General features: G+C 35.4%; 1 protein-coding gene across 3 annotated transcripts in view; it reads left to right on the top strand.

Annotated features, from left to right (window-relative positions):
* The first annotated feature begins 678 nt into the window (after window positions 1–678).
* The window catches only part of LOC127869250 (mothers against decapentaplegic homolog 3-like), a 52,738-nt gene continuing 36,745 nt past the window's right edge, over window positions 679–16,671 (top strand). The window contains exons 1-2 of one of the 3 annotated variants that reach the window (XM_052411632.1): window positions 679–1,215; window positions 7,221–7,241. In XM_052411632.1, coding sequence (XP_052267592.1) covers window positions 1,013–1,215; window positions 7,221–7,241 — 224 coding nt within the window. In that variant the 5' untranslated portion in view covers window positions 679–1,012. Of the gene's footprint in view, window positions 1,216–6,445; window positions 6,549–7,220; window positions 7,242–16,671 lie in introns of those variants that run through there. The other 2 variants (XM_052411634.1, XM_052411633.1) reach the window with 2 other exon arrangements.

The raw sequence follows: 16,671 nt of genomic DNA, 5'->3' as shown, positions 1-16,671 counted from the left end.
TTACAATAAGTAAGCACTATAATGATTTTTTTTTACTCTTGCATGTTTGTACAGTGAGGATTTCGGTACCGGCGCTCGTCTATGCTCTTGTGTAGAAGTACAGAAATCCCCGCTAAGAGGCAGCGTATGGTGTCAAGAGTGCTTAAAAATTTATATTAATATCATTATTTGTACATCAACAGTTATGCGATGCCAAGAAACAATCATACCGATGACATATTGACCCTGTAAGGCGTGAATATGGGGGATTTCGGTACTCGGCGGGCGAATGTAGAATTACCGAAATCCCCCATAAGAGGCAACTTATGCTGTCAAGTGTGCTTAATAATTAACATTAATATTATTTTTTGCACGTAAACATTCAAGCAAAGCCAAAAACCAAGAATACAAATGATTTTTTTGACACTTTCAGATGTAAATTTTGGGGAGTTCGGTACTCTGTGGGCGAATGTAGAATTACCGAAATCCCCGCTAAAAGTCAATATTTTTCAAAAGAAGTGGGATAATGTTGTTAAGTTTTTGTCTGTACCTCTTCTTTCTAATGTCAAAAATGTTCGACAGTTTCTTTCAGTGTGGTTGTTCGCAACAGTCCCAGATTGTAACCGGTTCGTCACATTTGTGGAGTGTAACCAGTTCGTCATCGGAAATTTAGTAGATTGTTTCCTAAATGTCAAGATATTACTACGCATTTGTCAGTTATAATTATACTTTTGAAAGTAAGTAATTTTTTACACATTTAAAAAAACAAGACGTATTTATAACGGTAAATACCGATTATTTTTTAAAGGTGCTTGTACAGAAATTTCAAAAAGAATTTTGCAAATATTTAAAACTTATTTGGTGGCGCAAAAACATTGTGTCCTAAGGTCAATGTTATGGCGGAGTTGACTGAAAAAATGAAAGTGAGAATTTCGAACAAAATGGAATGGTTTTAGCCCATGCACTGCCTTTTTCTTTCAACCGATGACTAAACTGCCACAACTACCAAGGCGATTAGCTTCAAACGTCCACCATGTCTAGTTTTTCCCCGTTTACACCTCCAATTGTCAAGCGTCTGTTGAGTTTGAAAAAATGTGATTCAGAAAAAGAAGACAAATGGTCAGAGAAAGCTGTCAAAAGCTTGGTGAAAAAACTTAAGAAAACAGGTGGACTAGACGAACTAGAGAAAGCTGTAACCCAGCAAGATCCATCCACAAAATGCATAACAATACCAAGGTGGGTGGAGTAAACAGGCAGAATTTGACTGCTTGTGGCATCTTGTGTGATCATTTATTGTACAGTTAAGTCCGGTAATCTTGCGCGTCCGGTAATCTTGCGCACTTCGCATTTGCGAATCTCGCAGATGACAAAAAGTTTTCTTTAGTGATGAAAGATGGAAATTCACATTTTTAATAATTAATGGATTTAAAAGGTACGTATTCCATGCAAAATAAAATTCGATAATAACATTTAAACACCGCATTTAAACACTGGTTGCGTCATCCCTATCTAAACATCGTAAACACTGGCCCACTTACGATACATTCCAAATGAATCACAAATTCCCTGCAGTCTTTAGCATTTTCAAACTTTAAATAAAGAAGTCATAAATCCAACATGTAATTTAGCATTCCATTGCACATTATCCAATCAGTTATGGTATTTTTGGCCATGAAAATATATCGCAATAGACCGACATAGTCAATTATTTCACGTAGTCATTATTTCCTGCCATTCAGTCAAACCAATTTGGTATCATCTCCGCATGTGCAATGGCCTAGTTTTGATATTTTCTGTAAACTATGGAAGCATGATCGTGGTAAAATCAAACCTGTTATGCATAAACATTATTTTCGTGCATACCGGTACTTTTTTATTAATTGTACACTATTACTAGTGACTATTTTATTTGTTGATTTGTAGTGAACAAAAACTGCCCTAGCAGTGATTTTTTTTGCTTTAATTTGTTACAGCCTGTGCCTTTTGAATTGGGAAAATTAGCGCGATAATCCGTGAAATTGGGAAAAATAGCGCGATAAACCATGAAATTGGGAAAAATTAAGCATTATAAATAGGATTATAAGTAACAGAAGTGATATTGTTTTTAAGTGCATGTTCAGGGAGTTTTCTAGAAAAGGAGTCTGGTCAAATTGTTTTTTTTTTTTTAATCAATAAAAGTGGCAAGTTTGGGAATGATTTATGGACAAAAATGACTGATTTCAAGTTATATATTTTGTAAGATTAAAAAAAAATAAAGTTGAGACCTAGATTTAAGAAATCATAATTAAGTTATATGAGACTTCTTTCTAAAAAAAAAAAAAAAAAAAAAAAAAAAAAAAATATTTTTTTTTTTTTTTTTTTTGGCAGTTGGGCTTTTTTTGGGAAATTTTGGTCAGAATTTTGGGAAAAAACGTGTATTTTTGCGATTGGGAAGCAGCCGAAATTCGGCTGTAAATTTGAGCAAAAAAAATCACTGCCTAGAAATCCACATTTAGTTTCAATGGTTTTACAAACTGATTTTAAAAGTATTTTTCTGGAATGTTGTCAATAATTGGACACCATATGTCTCAGGGTCGACACTAAGGCAGGTCCGACAGACATTGTCTAGTAAGATCGGTGGTCGGGCTAGTAAAACTGCGGGCTAGCTTGTCCGACTGGTCGTACATAAATTTAAAAAAAATCTATACTGATTCATATAACTATAAATAACTGCTGTGAAAACCTTTACTTTTAATGTGTAAAATTACTCTTGTATCTGTTATTTACATTAAAACAAAACTAGTATATTTAAATAAGCGCGAAGCATTCACATGATTCATCGCTATTTTTAGACGCAAAGGAGAGCTTCCTGCAGAAATTGCTTGTTTCAATTGGTCAAGTTGTCATGAATATTAATGATTTTCTACAGTGTCGTAAAACTGTAGAGCATGATTTTAGGACTTCTATCGAAAATCAGTATCGTCAATGTAAACATTTTTGCGTAGCAGACATAATAATGTAATTTAAAGAATGGCTTTGTTCAAGTTCGGATTTTTGTCCGACAAATCAGTTAATAAAAAAGAATCTGACGCTTAACTGACACGAAACGTAAATATGAAGAAACACGAAAACGTCAATTTTGTCCTAGATGGAAAATCGAGTCAGTTCCCATGGCTTGAATTTGACGAAGAAAAGCAAAAAAAGGGTTATTTTATTGTTTTACTACATGTATATGCATAAAAAATCTGGTGTTCACTGATTATTTACTGATAAATCCTGATTCAACAGTTACATGACACAATTGTGTTCATTTGCTATGTCATTTATGGTCTAGTAGACATCAGGTTCGGGCTAGTACATTTTAAGAAGAGCTGGTCCGACGGTCTTGCTGTAAAAAAAGTTAATGTCGAACCCTGTGTCTATAATTTTGCCTAAACGAGGTCATTACAGAAAGTGTGCAAGATTACCGGACACTGTGATTGTTTGAAAATGAGGTGAGTCATGTTTGTTTTGAAATCAAATCGGACAGTACTTCACTGAATTAATCAGATATTTTTATGTTAATTAGCCTATGAATTTATAATTTCCATAATAAATTTAGATATTATCAGGGATTTCAATAGATTTTAGAAACCAGGAGTCAATGACCCCTGGATTGAAATTTTGAGGAGTTAAATTAAAAAATGCTGGGGTCAATTTTGAAGCGCGTTAATTGTGTTTTTGTCTGTGTTATTCATTTTTTTTTAGATAAAAAGATGCTTTAAGAGTAACACAATATCTTAAAAAGTTATACTGCTTTAATTATTAAATAACAATACCAGGATACATAACACAACATATTTTAATAAAATGGTACACAAAGATAATGACAAAATATAAATAATTTGTGCGAACAATATCGACTAAGTTTTTCAAAAACAAAACATGTTCCTTTCACAAGTTTTATTATTTCTATCACTATACTATGTTTATTTGTAAAAATAATAAATGCTCATTAAAATCTACTTCATCATAACACATTTAAGTCTTAACACATTTAAGTAATTTTAGATATGTACGGGTAGCACCTTTTCATCACATATTTATCACCATTACATGTATAGTATCATCATCCCTATGATAGCTTTTGTAACAAAACACAATCTAACTGCATGGAACATGTAGTATATCTATTACTGTTTATCCGAATACTATACATGTCCGAAATATGTACACTTAAGAATTTAATTACCTGTAGTAGTTTAACTTTAATAATCCAAATTTTCCTTGTTGTTATCTGGTTTAACAAACCTAATCAAATGTTTATTAAATCCAGTTAATGATTTCTCCATTATTGAATAACCATTACTTTTAATTTGAATATGTTGTTGTTGAATAGCCAGCTTTTAATTAAATGCGGGTTGAATGTTAATTTACAATACGTCCGGCATTTACAATGTCGAAGGTCATGACGTAGCAATTTAATTCTACTCAGATAAAGTATATCTAATCAAGGAAATGTGTTTTCTCAATGTTTATGTGAAGTATTATGACTTGTTAGTATAATAAATGAACTGTGCTTCCAGTATATATAAGATGGGTGTTACTCGTAATTATGGGTGGATTAACAAACTGACAAAACTCTCTGGACTTACTAGTGGATCTACGTAATTAATGGACGTTTGATCAATTTTGTTTTTTCTTTAAATATTTTTGCCGACTTTCTTTAACCGTGCCGTCTGCAAAGTCTGCAAAAACCCTGTAATTATCGGATTGTCAATCGATTATCACGTAATCACTGCTGCTAATTACCCAGTAAGTGCGCACGCACTATTTAGACGGTGACATGTGTATTTGAAGAGATGAGACAAGATAAACAACGCCCTGGGTATTCCTTCGATTATAGACCGAGTTTCAAATACTGAATCATTAATGTCAATTAGGAGCACAATGGGATTTATTACCATGGATATCGAGATGTTAACTGACTGACGCACAGGTCAAATTTTCTATGCGTCATAATGACGAACGGCAGAAAAAAGGGTTGCGTCAAAAGCGAGTCGTTTTTAATTTGCTCGCGTCAAAACGCAGGATTCTGCGTCTATTGAACTCCCTGATTATGTTGTCAATTTATAAAAGAACATGTTTTTAAACCAATTGAGTCTTATTGACCCTTAACTGGGCAAGATTACCGGACAGCATCGTATTGTCAAAACAAGATGCTAGTAACTACAATGTCTCTTGCAATTATATTTTGCTTCAGAACTGACTGTGATTGTATGCATGTATTCCCATACTTGCTCTCTCAGTTTGTGCTGACCACAAATCTACATAAACCAAACATGAAAGTGTGCCTCTGCAGGTTGTCGGCTCCTTTGGCCCCACGCTCTTTCGGCCCCATTTTTTAAGGCTCATTCAGCCCCAATTTCAGGCTCATTTGGCCCAAGTTCCAGGCTTTTTCAGCCCCATTTTGAATTTGAATAAATTGTTTAAAATATGTTGGTCGATACTCAATTTAACATATTTTACTGTTTTTAAAACAAATTCAAGGCAACAGATAATTTAATTATGCAATATTTTATTTTTATTTTTTCTACACAGGATCAGGTAAACTTATATATTTAAAAGTAAAAAAAAAAATAAAAAAAATTTTGGGGGGGGGGATAATGAAATCTAGGGGAAAATTCACCTGCTGAGGAGAAAAAAATCCGAGGGGAAAGGGCCGTTTTTCAAGAAGGAAAAAACCCTTGGAGTGGGCCGAAAAAGCTTGGGGCCAAAAGAGCCTTCTACCCCTCTGCAGAGCTAATCTGGCTGCTGGTTGATACAAAAACACATTCGAGCTAATTCATCATAAAGCAGACCGTTTATCGATACTCGTTTTCAGTTTTGAAGCATTTGCTTTCCTGCATATATTTAAGTTGACATGTGCATTATAATTAAAAACATTTCGCACAGTCATGTTCGAGTCTTCTAAATGTCAAAGCAAAAGGAAGTGTAATAACAACAAGAGTTGAATAATTAGAACTTTTCATTTTTTAAGTAAAGACCACAATTTATTCATTACAAAAATTGACTTGAAAGATGATTCAAATTTGAAAAAAAGTAAAAGTTAGGCTAATGCTGCAAGACTCTTACTAAGCCTAGAGAATGAGAGATGTTTGCAGGGGTGTGATTTTCCGCGGATCGGGTTGTCCTGGTTCATTTCCGCGATTCGTGTAAGTTCGAAAAAGAAATGGGAGAAAGTACGACCGAATCCGCGGGTTTATTTCATAAGCGGCCTGAAAAATTCGAGGCCTGCGAAATCTCTCCGCATATTACACTGGTATTCTGTCTTTGCATTTTTTGAAAAGAGCAATGTCATTGGCTGTCGTTTCCCAATCTTTCAATTAAAATCGGGTCTTTTTAAATGTTTTTCATATTTCTTTGCTGATTCAATTGCAAATGGCGACTTTGTGAAGCGTAAATGAAGACGAACGAACGAATCTCACACAATTTGGAGATTTAACAATTATTGAAAAACAAATTTAAATGGGAAAGGGAAGAAACAGCTGTGGATATAAATCAGACAGCGATACCACATTCTGAATGGGTACAGAAGATCGACTGTCTTGGTAAGGCTGAAGTCATATTCTATTTATTTGAAAAAAAAATTAAACTACGTAAACTGTGGTAAATTGTCGTTAGTTGAACACTGTAACATTGTTGACCTTATGTAGAATTGAAAGGCGTTTAGCTCAAACTAAATTGATTGTGATCACAATTAAAACTGGTGACTTAGCATAACATTTTTAGTGATTTTAAAAAGATTTTCATAAAAAAATCTTGTTGATAAGTTTAAGATGGTGTTTATTTAAAAATCTGTTTTAAGGTTTGTCATTGCGTAATGCAGGTAATTCAGGTAGTTGAAATCAGTCAACAGAATTTTCTTCCACTCAGACTTCACCACAATCACACCCCTGGTTTGAAATAGAGAAACGCTACTAAATATTGATGATTTCAATTAATTTCTGGGTTTCTTCGGAAAATTTTGATGGAAATTGCCCTTGCTCTACATTCCAGTGAAGTTTTGAATGGGAATTGTGAAAAATGTGGGTTAATTGAAATGACTTCCTTTGCTAGGTTCTTAGGGCAATCACCTCTGTGCATTATTTATGATTGTCATGCTTTCAATGTGTTTTGTTTTTAATGCTTCAGTCATGTTGAATACATAATTATGCTTAAAATGTAATGTTATGTGTTTTGTTCCAATGTTATACTAGAAAATGCTGTGTTTATTTTGCTAGGTATCCCCTAGATTCCCAAATGTAAGTGTCACAGACATTAAAGTTAACTTACGTTTTGTTGTTCTGTTTCCATGGATATGGGTTAACGTTCTTACACAGTTACACTCTTTCAGTTACGTCAGACAATGTGAAACTTTATTTCTTGCGTAAATAAATGTGTGTTTTTAAAGATAAGATTAGATATATAAAATAGAGAAGGTTAAATTAATTGATGGTCTTATCATTACAAATTAATCAAATTGGGTTGTGGTTTGTAGTATATATTATTAGCTGGGCTATTCTCAGAATTATTTCACATTGTCTGCTTGGTTAGCATGCATGTCTTGAAAAGTCATTAACTTTTTCCGGAGTTTCATCAGTTTTTATGCCCCAGGTAGGGTGGCATATAGCATTTGAACTGTCTGTCCTTCCGTTCGTCAGACCGTCAGAAAACTTTAACATTGGCCATAACTTTTGCAATATTGAAGATAGCAACTTGATATTTGGCGTGCATGTGTATCTCATGGAGCTGCACATTTTGAGTGGTGAAAGGTCAAGGTCATCTTTCAAAGTAAAAAGTAAAAATATACAATCCAAGGGAAGTAAAAAGCTTTAAAAGGGATATAATTTCTAAACCTTATAAATGATATATTGACATTTTATTAGCTCATCTATTTTTTGAAAAAAAATTATGAGCTATTGTCATCACCTTGGCGTCGGCGTCTGCGTCGGCGTCCGGTTAAGTTTTGCGTTTAGGTTCACTTTTCTCAGAAAGTATCAATGCTATTGCATTCAAACTTGGTACACTTACTTACTATCATGAGGGGACTGGGCAGGCAAAGTTAGATAACTCTGGCGTGCATTTTGACTGAATTATGTGCCCTTTTTATACTTAGAAAATTGAAAATTTTGGTTAAGTTTTGCGTTTAGGTCCACTTTTTTCAGAAAGTATCAATGCTATTGCATTCAAACTTGGTACACTTACTTACTATCATGAGGGGACTGGGCAGGCAAAGTTAGATAACTCTGGCGTGCATTTTGACAGAATTATGTGCCCTTTTTATACTTAGAAAATTGAAAATTTTGGTTAAGTTTTGTGTTAAGGTCCATTTTATTCCTTAAGTATCAAAGCTATTGCTTTCATACTTGCAACACTTACTAACTACCGTAAGGGGACTGTGCAGGCAAAGTTATGTAACTCTGACTGGCATTTGGACGGAATTATGGGCCCTTTATACTTAGAAAATTGAAAGTTTGGTTAAGTTTTGTGTTTTGGTCCACTTTACCCCTAAAGTATCATAGATATTGCTTTCATACTTGGAACACTCGCAAACTATCATAAGGGTACAGTAAAAGGACAAGTTGCATAACTCTGGATGTCATTTTTACGGAATTATGGCCCTTTTTTGACTTAGTAACTTTGAATATATGGTTAAATTTTGTGTTTCGATCCACTTTACTTCTTAAGTATCAAGGCTATTGCTTTCAAACTTCAAATACTTTCATGCTATCATGAGGTTACTGTACCTGGCAAGTTGAATTTTACCTTGACCTTTGAATGACCTTGACTCTCAAGGTCAAATTATTAAATTTCTCTAAAATTGCCATAACTTCTTTATTTATGATTAGATTTGATTGATACTTTGACAAAACTACTCTTACCTGACATACCACAATAGACTCCACCCAAACCATCGCCCGTGCCCCCCCCCCCCCCCAACCCCCCCCCCCCTTTTTTTTTTTTTTTTTTTTTTTTAAGATCATCTCACAAATGACCACCACACCCTCACACTATACCCCCCCCCCCCACCACCCCACCCCCCCCCCAATTTTTTTTTAAACGGTTAAAAAACAAAACTATTTATTTTGATTATTTTATGTTTGAAATACCGTCCAACCATCGCACCCAAGAATCCCCCCACCCGAATCCCCCCCCTCCCCCCACCCGAATCCCCCCCCCTTTTTTTTTTTTTTTTTTAAGATCATCTCACAAATTACCACCACACCCTCGCACTATACCCCCCCCACCTCACCCCCCCCCCCCCAATTTTTTTTATGAAACGGTTAAAAAACACAAATATTTATTTTTATTATTTTATGTTTGAAATACCGTCCAACCATCGCACCCAAGAATCCCCCCCCCCCCCCACCCCCCCCACCCCCCCCCCCCGATTTTTTTTTTCCTTTTTTTCGCATTTTTGGAAGAAAATGTAATAAATGTCCACACCCCCACACAATGCACCGCTCTTCACTCCACCCCTCCCTCCTTTGTGATTGAAAATGAGAGTCCCTTCACCTTAAATAGATGAGCGGTCTGCACCCGCAAGGCGGTGCTCTTGTTTCAAAATGGTGCAATAGGGGGCATTGTGTTTCTGACAAACACATCTCTTGTTTTTAGCTAAAGTAAAATTTAAAACAAAGGCAGGAAGTATAGAGTTCCAGGGCTAAGGAGTCTTAATAGGAGGGAGATTAACCCAGGTCGTATTGAAACCCCTTCATTCCATTTTAACATGCAGCTTGCTGACCTCCATTGAGGAAGAACAAAATAATTGTTAAAATACTGGCTACAACAGCAGCCAAGTAGATTGTTTGCCAAAGTCCTCAATACATATGAGAGAGAAAATATATCTCTTTTTAGCTTTTGTGACCGGTCTTTGTCCGTCGTATGTCCGTCTGTCCGTTAACATTTGCTCGTAGAGGCCACATTTCTTGTCCCATCTTCATGAAACTTGGTCAGAAGCTTTGTCCTAATAAAATCTCGGCTGAGTTCGAAACTGGGTTGTGCCGGGTCAAAAACTAGGTCACTAGGCAGGGCCCTCAATCCATTTTAGGGAAAGCGGGTCGCAAACCTCATTAGGGGGAATTTTCGCGGCGTTTCGCTTTTGGGGGGATTTTTTTACTTACTCTCTCATTATTACATTTGTACATGTTTGCACTATATTCATTTCATTTTTCATAATTCAGTATGTTTGACAAGATTAAATTGAAATAGAATTGAGATATAATAATCATGAGACACATCTTATTAAAAGAAAAAACAAATGTTTTTTTTAATTTCATGGGGAATTTTTCCCCCCAAAATGGGAAAAAAGTATACTTTTCAGGTGGGGGAATGCGGCTGAAATTGGCCCGCAGATTTGATAGATTGAGGGCCCTGCTAGGTCCAAAAAAAGGAAAAACCTTGTAAACACTGTAGAAGTCACATTTCATGGCCAATCTTCATGTTACTTTGTCAAAATGTTTGTCTTAATGATATCTTGGTTGAGTTCAAAAGTGGTCCCGATCCGTTGAAAAACATGGCCGCCAGTGGGCGGGGCAGTTTTCCTTATTAGGCTATAGAGAAACCTTGTAAACACTCTAGAAGTCACAATTTTTACCCAATCATCATGAAAGTTGGTCAAAACATTGGTTCATTTAGGTCAAGTTTGACATTTGGTAAAGATTGAATGAACAGACTCCTTTCAGGTGAGCGAACTAGGGCCATCTTGGCTCTCTTGTCTTACATTTTTTTCATTATTTTATATAATCTTATCATTGTCATATCCAAATTACATGTATGCTCACTTAGGCACAAAGTGACACATGACACATTTATCTTTTGTTAGTAAGTAATATTCCTCATTTGTCACTCTAGGCATCACATTTCTTGCAAAATCTTCTTAAAACTCGTTTTGAAAGTGCGTCAAGTATGGTCAAATGCTAGGTCACAAGATCAAATAGAAGAAAAACTCTTATAATCTGGATCAAAGTGTAACAATATTACCTAGAATCAACTTTGTTTGGAAAGAAAAGTGAGTTAAAGTGATTATCATTAAGATGGTTTTCGTTATTAAACAATACATGTACATAATGAAGCCTCTTTCAAATGTTGTAGAATGGGTTAAATATACGATTAACAAAGAACTTTTCCCTCTGAATTAGAACAACATATAATTACAAGAAAAAAGTAAACTAAAGTGATTAAGAATGAATGAGGGTTTAGAGTGATTTTAAAATTGGATAAATAGTATTGATTGCACAGGTTTTGTTTGTAGCTGCAGGACACATGATGAAGAAAGTTTGCATGCTTAATGTTTTATAACCACTTTGTTTTGTTAACCTACATGTAACCACTAACAAAGTACTGCAGGGGTTCAATTGTCCAGATTATTCTGGAACTCTGGATTTTAGTCATCCGGGGTCAATACTGAGATTAAGGTAAATCCGATGATTTGGGGGGGGGCAGTAGGAGCAAATGGGCACTATCGTTTGAAAAGGAATATTTTCATTGTTTCCCCAACATTCCTGGAATTTTGGCTTGGTAGTGATTTTGCTTTTATTTATTAATTTCTGATTGTTAAGGGAATGGCGTGGACATGAACGATAACTGACAGAAAATCTTAGCTTCTTTCCTAAAATCTTAATAGTCAACAAAAAGTTGCAAATGTCTGCCATCTTGAAATATTTTAAGGGATCGATTAGCAAAGTAAAGAACTGCAAAAGCATATTGTCAAGCAATACAGCGCCCTCACACTACTTTGGGGGAAGGGGTCCGCAGCCCTTAGGAGGGGGAGTTTTCGCGGCGTTACCCTTTTTGGGGGATTTTTTTACTTACTCTCTCATTATTACATTTGTACATGTTTGCACTATATTCATTGCATTTTTCATAATTTAGTATGTTTGAAAAGATTAAATTGAAATAGAATTGAGATATAATAATCATGAGACACATCTTTCTATAAAAAAAAAGGGGAAAAAAGTATACTATTGAGGTGGGGGACTGCCGCAGAAATTTCGGTGGCAGATTTGGTAGATTGAGGGCCCTGCAATTAGTAAACAAAATTATATATTTGATTACGTATTTTTTAGGTAACTGTCTTTTAATATCTGATATCAAATGATGTGTACATTTTATCTAATGTGCCAATATGGTACTGTGCATTTTTTCAGACTGTCGTTTTCAGATTTTTCATTTTAATTATTTAAATTTATTTGGACATTCTTATTTATTATTTTTTAAAGAATTACAAATACACATGCGGTGATATGGATTGTCTGGTTTTATTATACATGTATGTTGCATTTTATTCACCAGAAATTCAAACTCAGAGAGACTAAAACAAATTACAATAAGTTAGGGATTGAGATGGGTGGGCTCTGCCCTTTATCCCTGTTGGGAACCAGACCCTTGGCCTAATTTTCCGGATTCGAATTTTGGGACAGTTGACACTCGTGATGTAGGTGAACATCAGTTAACTATTGTGGCATGTTTTTATTTCAGCATACTGTGGATTCAATAATTTTCATGGCAGTCTGATTTTCACTTTTTTACGATTTTTTTGTGCTCCTGTCATTGTCAGGTGTTTTTTTAATATGATGAATAATTATCCTTTTTACCATTAATCTGATGATCAGGGAATGCTTCTTCCACAAATGTACCAGAGTTCATTGTTCTTAAACTACCCATCTTTATCAATGGTCAAATATATATGTTTAATAAATTTGTTTATGTGTTATCTTCATATTTTTAATAATCTATTTTGTTGTAAGGGGCAGTAAAAGACCATTATGCAAGTTTGGCTTAAGTAAGACTTGTGAACACATTAGAACCAAATTTGTTCCAGTCTGTTAAAAATATAACTTCCAATAGGCAGGGCAGTGTTCATTTTATGGCTTAGGTCAAACCTTTTGAAACCTCCAACAATATTTTGTTATGCCCCCGGATCGATAGATCGGGGATAAATTGTTTTTGTCCTGCCTGTCTGTCATTCTGTCCCAAAACCTTAACCTTGGTTAAAGTTTGATAACTTTTTCAATATTGAACATAGCAACTTGATATTTACCCTGCATGTGTATCTCATGGAGCTGCTCATTTTGAGTGGTGAAAAGTCAAAGTCAAGGTCATCCTTCAAGGTCAATGGTCAAATATCATAGTATTTTTCTTTCCTAAAACTTTTACCGTAATTAAAGTTTTATCATAACTTTTTATGCCCCCGGATCGATAGATCGGGGGTATATTGTTTTTGCATGTGTATCTCATGGAGCTGCTCATTTTGAGTGGTGAAAAGTCAAGGTCAAGGTCATCCTTCAAGGTCAAAGATCATTGTATTTTTTCTCTTAAAACTTTAACCTTCATTAAAGTTTTATCAAAACTGTTTTAATATTGAACACATCAACTTCATATAAGGCATGCATGTGTATCTCAAGGAGCTGCTCATTTTGAGTGGTGAAAGGTCAAGGTCATCCTTCAAGGTCAAAGGTCAAAAATAAAAAAATAAAAAAAAATCATTGCTCCATTCAATCTCTTACTTATTTCTTGTTGAGCTGCACATTTTGAGTGGTGAAAGGTCAAGGTCAACCTTAAAGGTCAAAGGTCAAATGTATGGCTTCACAGCGGCGCAGAAAGGGGCATTGTGTTTCTGACAAACACATCTCTTGTTTTGTTCATTCGTTATGAAACTTTATATTGAGCATGTTTCTAATGATACCTTGGCAAATGTCAAAAATGATTACAGTCCGTTGAAAAAAAGTGCTGCCAGGGGCTGGGGCAGTTTCCATATATGGCCAAAGTAAAACCTTTTTTAACACTCTAGAGGACATTTTTATGGGCCAATCTTCATGAAAGTTGTTTAGAATATTTTCCGCCATGATATCTTTCCCGTGTTTGAAAACAAGGCAATATGGGATGAAAACTAGGCCACTAGGTGTACATGTAAGTTAAGCTTTGAACCAAGAGTAAGTCAATCAAAAGAACCTTGTAATCAAAATGGCGGCCCATCGTATTCTAGGTTCGAAAAAGGGACGTTTCAAGTGAACAGCGGCTCCTGCATGAAGTAACGGTATATTACAATATGTAAATAAAGATCAATCTTATGATGCTTCTAGTATTGTTAAAATAATTTGAGGCGATCTCATTGTCACAGCAATTAAAAAGTCTGAAAAATACAAACATCATGGTGGTGACAAACATTGTGACATTGACATTCATACACTTCATGAATACTTTATGCAAGAAAGACCCAATCTTTACAGATATACAACATATTTTAAAGAAAGTCTGTTCATATCACAGAGCCCTCAATCTGTCAAATTCACGGCCGCAATTCGGCCGCATTCCCCCACCTGAAAAGTATACTTTTTTTCCCCTTTTTGGAGCAAAAATTACCCCTACAATTTTATTTTTTTTAATAAATAGATGTGTCTTATGATTATTTTATCTCAATTCTATTTTAATGTAATTTTGTCAAACATACTAAATTATGAAAAAAGCAATGAATATAGTGCAAACATGTACAAATGTAATAATTAGAGAGTAAGTAAAAAAATCCCCCAAAAAGGGATTTTTAAACACCGCGAAAATTCCCCCTGCTATGGGTAGCGACCCGCTTCCCTTAAAATGGATTGAGGGCCCTGTATCATCATTTAAAATTTATTCTGTTTGCATTTATTAATGACAATTAATAATATTTCTAGATTAAACATGCCTTGTACTATGTCAGTTTTCTATGGAAATGGAAAATTGCTCAAACAAAGGAGTTAAGTATCCTTTAACAATAATATCAGGGGGTAAAATACCCGGAGCTCTGACAATACCACTGATATGATGTTTTGTGTGCCAGATGAATATTTTTTCGGCGTAGCTGTTTACCCCTGCCCCTGATAACATCACATTTGACCTTAGATGACCTTCATTCATGATAGGTCCGAAATGAATAAACCCGAATTGTGCATTGTCTAATAATACAAAAATCACGTAAACCTTGGTAGTCTTGTTCCCAGACTAAAACATTAAATGCATATCATTTGAACTGAAATATGAATATATTGTAAATTACATGTAAATTACAATAAATAAAAAACTGTCATGATACAAAACATCCTCTAAACTTTACATCAAAACGTTTCTCCTTAGTTTACGAAGCAGTATAGCATTAATCACATGTCCCTACAATTAAAAGAATCTATTGTTTACATGCCGTAGCGGCCACCCAAAACACTACAAAAACAGGCTAGATTGCACTTTACCGATACGCAGTTGTTTACCACTATCAATACAGCAGGGCTTTGAGGGCAGTAGCCCGCGATACTAAGGAAATATATAGGTGTTGGAAATATACAGTACAGTCCATGCGTTTTCCCAAAAAACACGCTCCCTCCGCGTTTTTTTCTGCTAGCGAGTGTTTACGCGGAGTTGGAAAGCGAGGTGAACTCGCTAAAACGCTCGGCGTTCAGCCGAGTTCGCTAATACCCGCGGCGTGTATTACTTTAGCCTAGTCGGTAAATGCAGACAATTTCCGTTCTTGTCAGTGATCGCCGCGCAACATCGCGTTAGCAGTGTGCTACTGGGCATGCCATAAGAAATAAAAACATTGTAATTACAAATTGTTTAAATACTGTGGCCCATAAAAATAAAGATTGTATAGAAAATTAAAACGTTTAAATATTATACCAGAGGCGGAGGGATATTGTTTTGGCGTTGTCCGGCTGTCCGTCCGGCTGTTTTTCTGTCCGTCACTTTTGTGTAACCGCGGAGTCCCAAATAATGCAAACGCCGCGTATCGCGGGATTTTCTTAATCTTTCTCGGAGGTGCTGCCCGCGAAGTAGCGTGGGAAATTGGGGAAAACGCGTGGACTGTACTGTATCTGTCTTTGATTTATTATAATCCATATTTGCGTTTATTAGTGTAAATATGTTTCTTTGTACTTTGTTTTGTTCATTTTTAGCTCAACTATTATCTGCGTTAGCGTCTGCGTAAGCGTGCAAATGTTAAAGTTTTCGTACTACCCCAAATATTTTCTTTGTCCCTTGACATATTGCTTTCAAGCATTTTGTCATAATTATGGTCCCTTTTATACTTAGAATATGCATTTTATTGATAAATCTATGTTAAAGTTTGCGTACTACCCCAAATATTTCCTATATCCTTTGACATATTGCATTTATATGTTGCATACTTGTTTACCAACATGACCCCAACCTATAAACAAGAGCAGACCACTGTATCAAGCATTTTGACATAAATATGGCCCCTTTTACACTTAGATAATTGAACATTTTGCTAAATTGCCATAACTTCTTTATTTATGATCACATTTTATTATTACTTTGACAAAACAACACTAACCTGAATACCACAATGGATTCCACCCAAACAATACCCCACACCCCTACCCAGAATCCCTTCCCCCCCCCCTCGCTCCCCCCGCCGATTTTTTTTTTTAAAACATCATCTTATAAATTACCACACCCCACATTATACCCCCCCTCTCACCCCCCTACCCCCCACCCCCCCCCCAATTTTTTTTTTTTTAAACATCATCTAATAAATGACCAAACCCCACATGATACCCCCCTCTCACCTACCCCCCCCCCAAAAAAAAAAATATTTGTTTCTCCTTTTTTTATGATATCTTTTTAGTCCCCTACCGGTTTCACCGGAGGGGACTTATGGTTTTGTCTCCGTCTGTCCGTCCGTCACACTTTTCTGGATCC

This window comes from Dreissena polymorpha, chromosome 2 (genome assembly GCF_020536995.1).
Source record: "Dreissena polymorpha isolate Duluth1 chromosome 2, UMN_Dpol_1.0, whole genome shotgun sequence".
In the NCBI taxonomy this organism is placed as follows: Eukaryota; Metazoa; Mollusca; class Bivalvia; order Myida; family Dreissenidae; genus Dreissena; species Dreissena polymorpha.
This window is presented reverse-complemented; position numbering and strand designations above follow the sequence as displayed.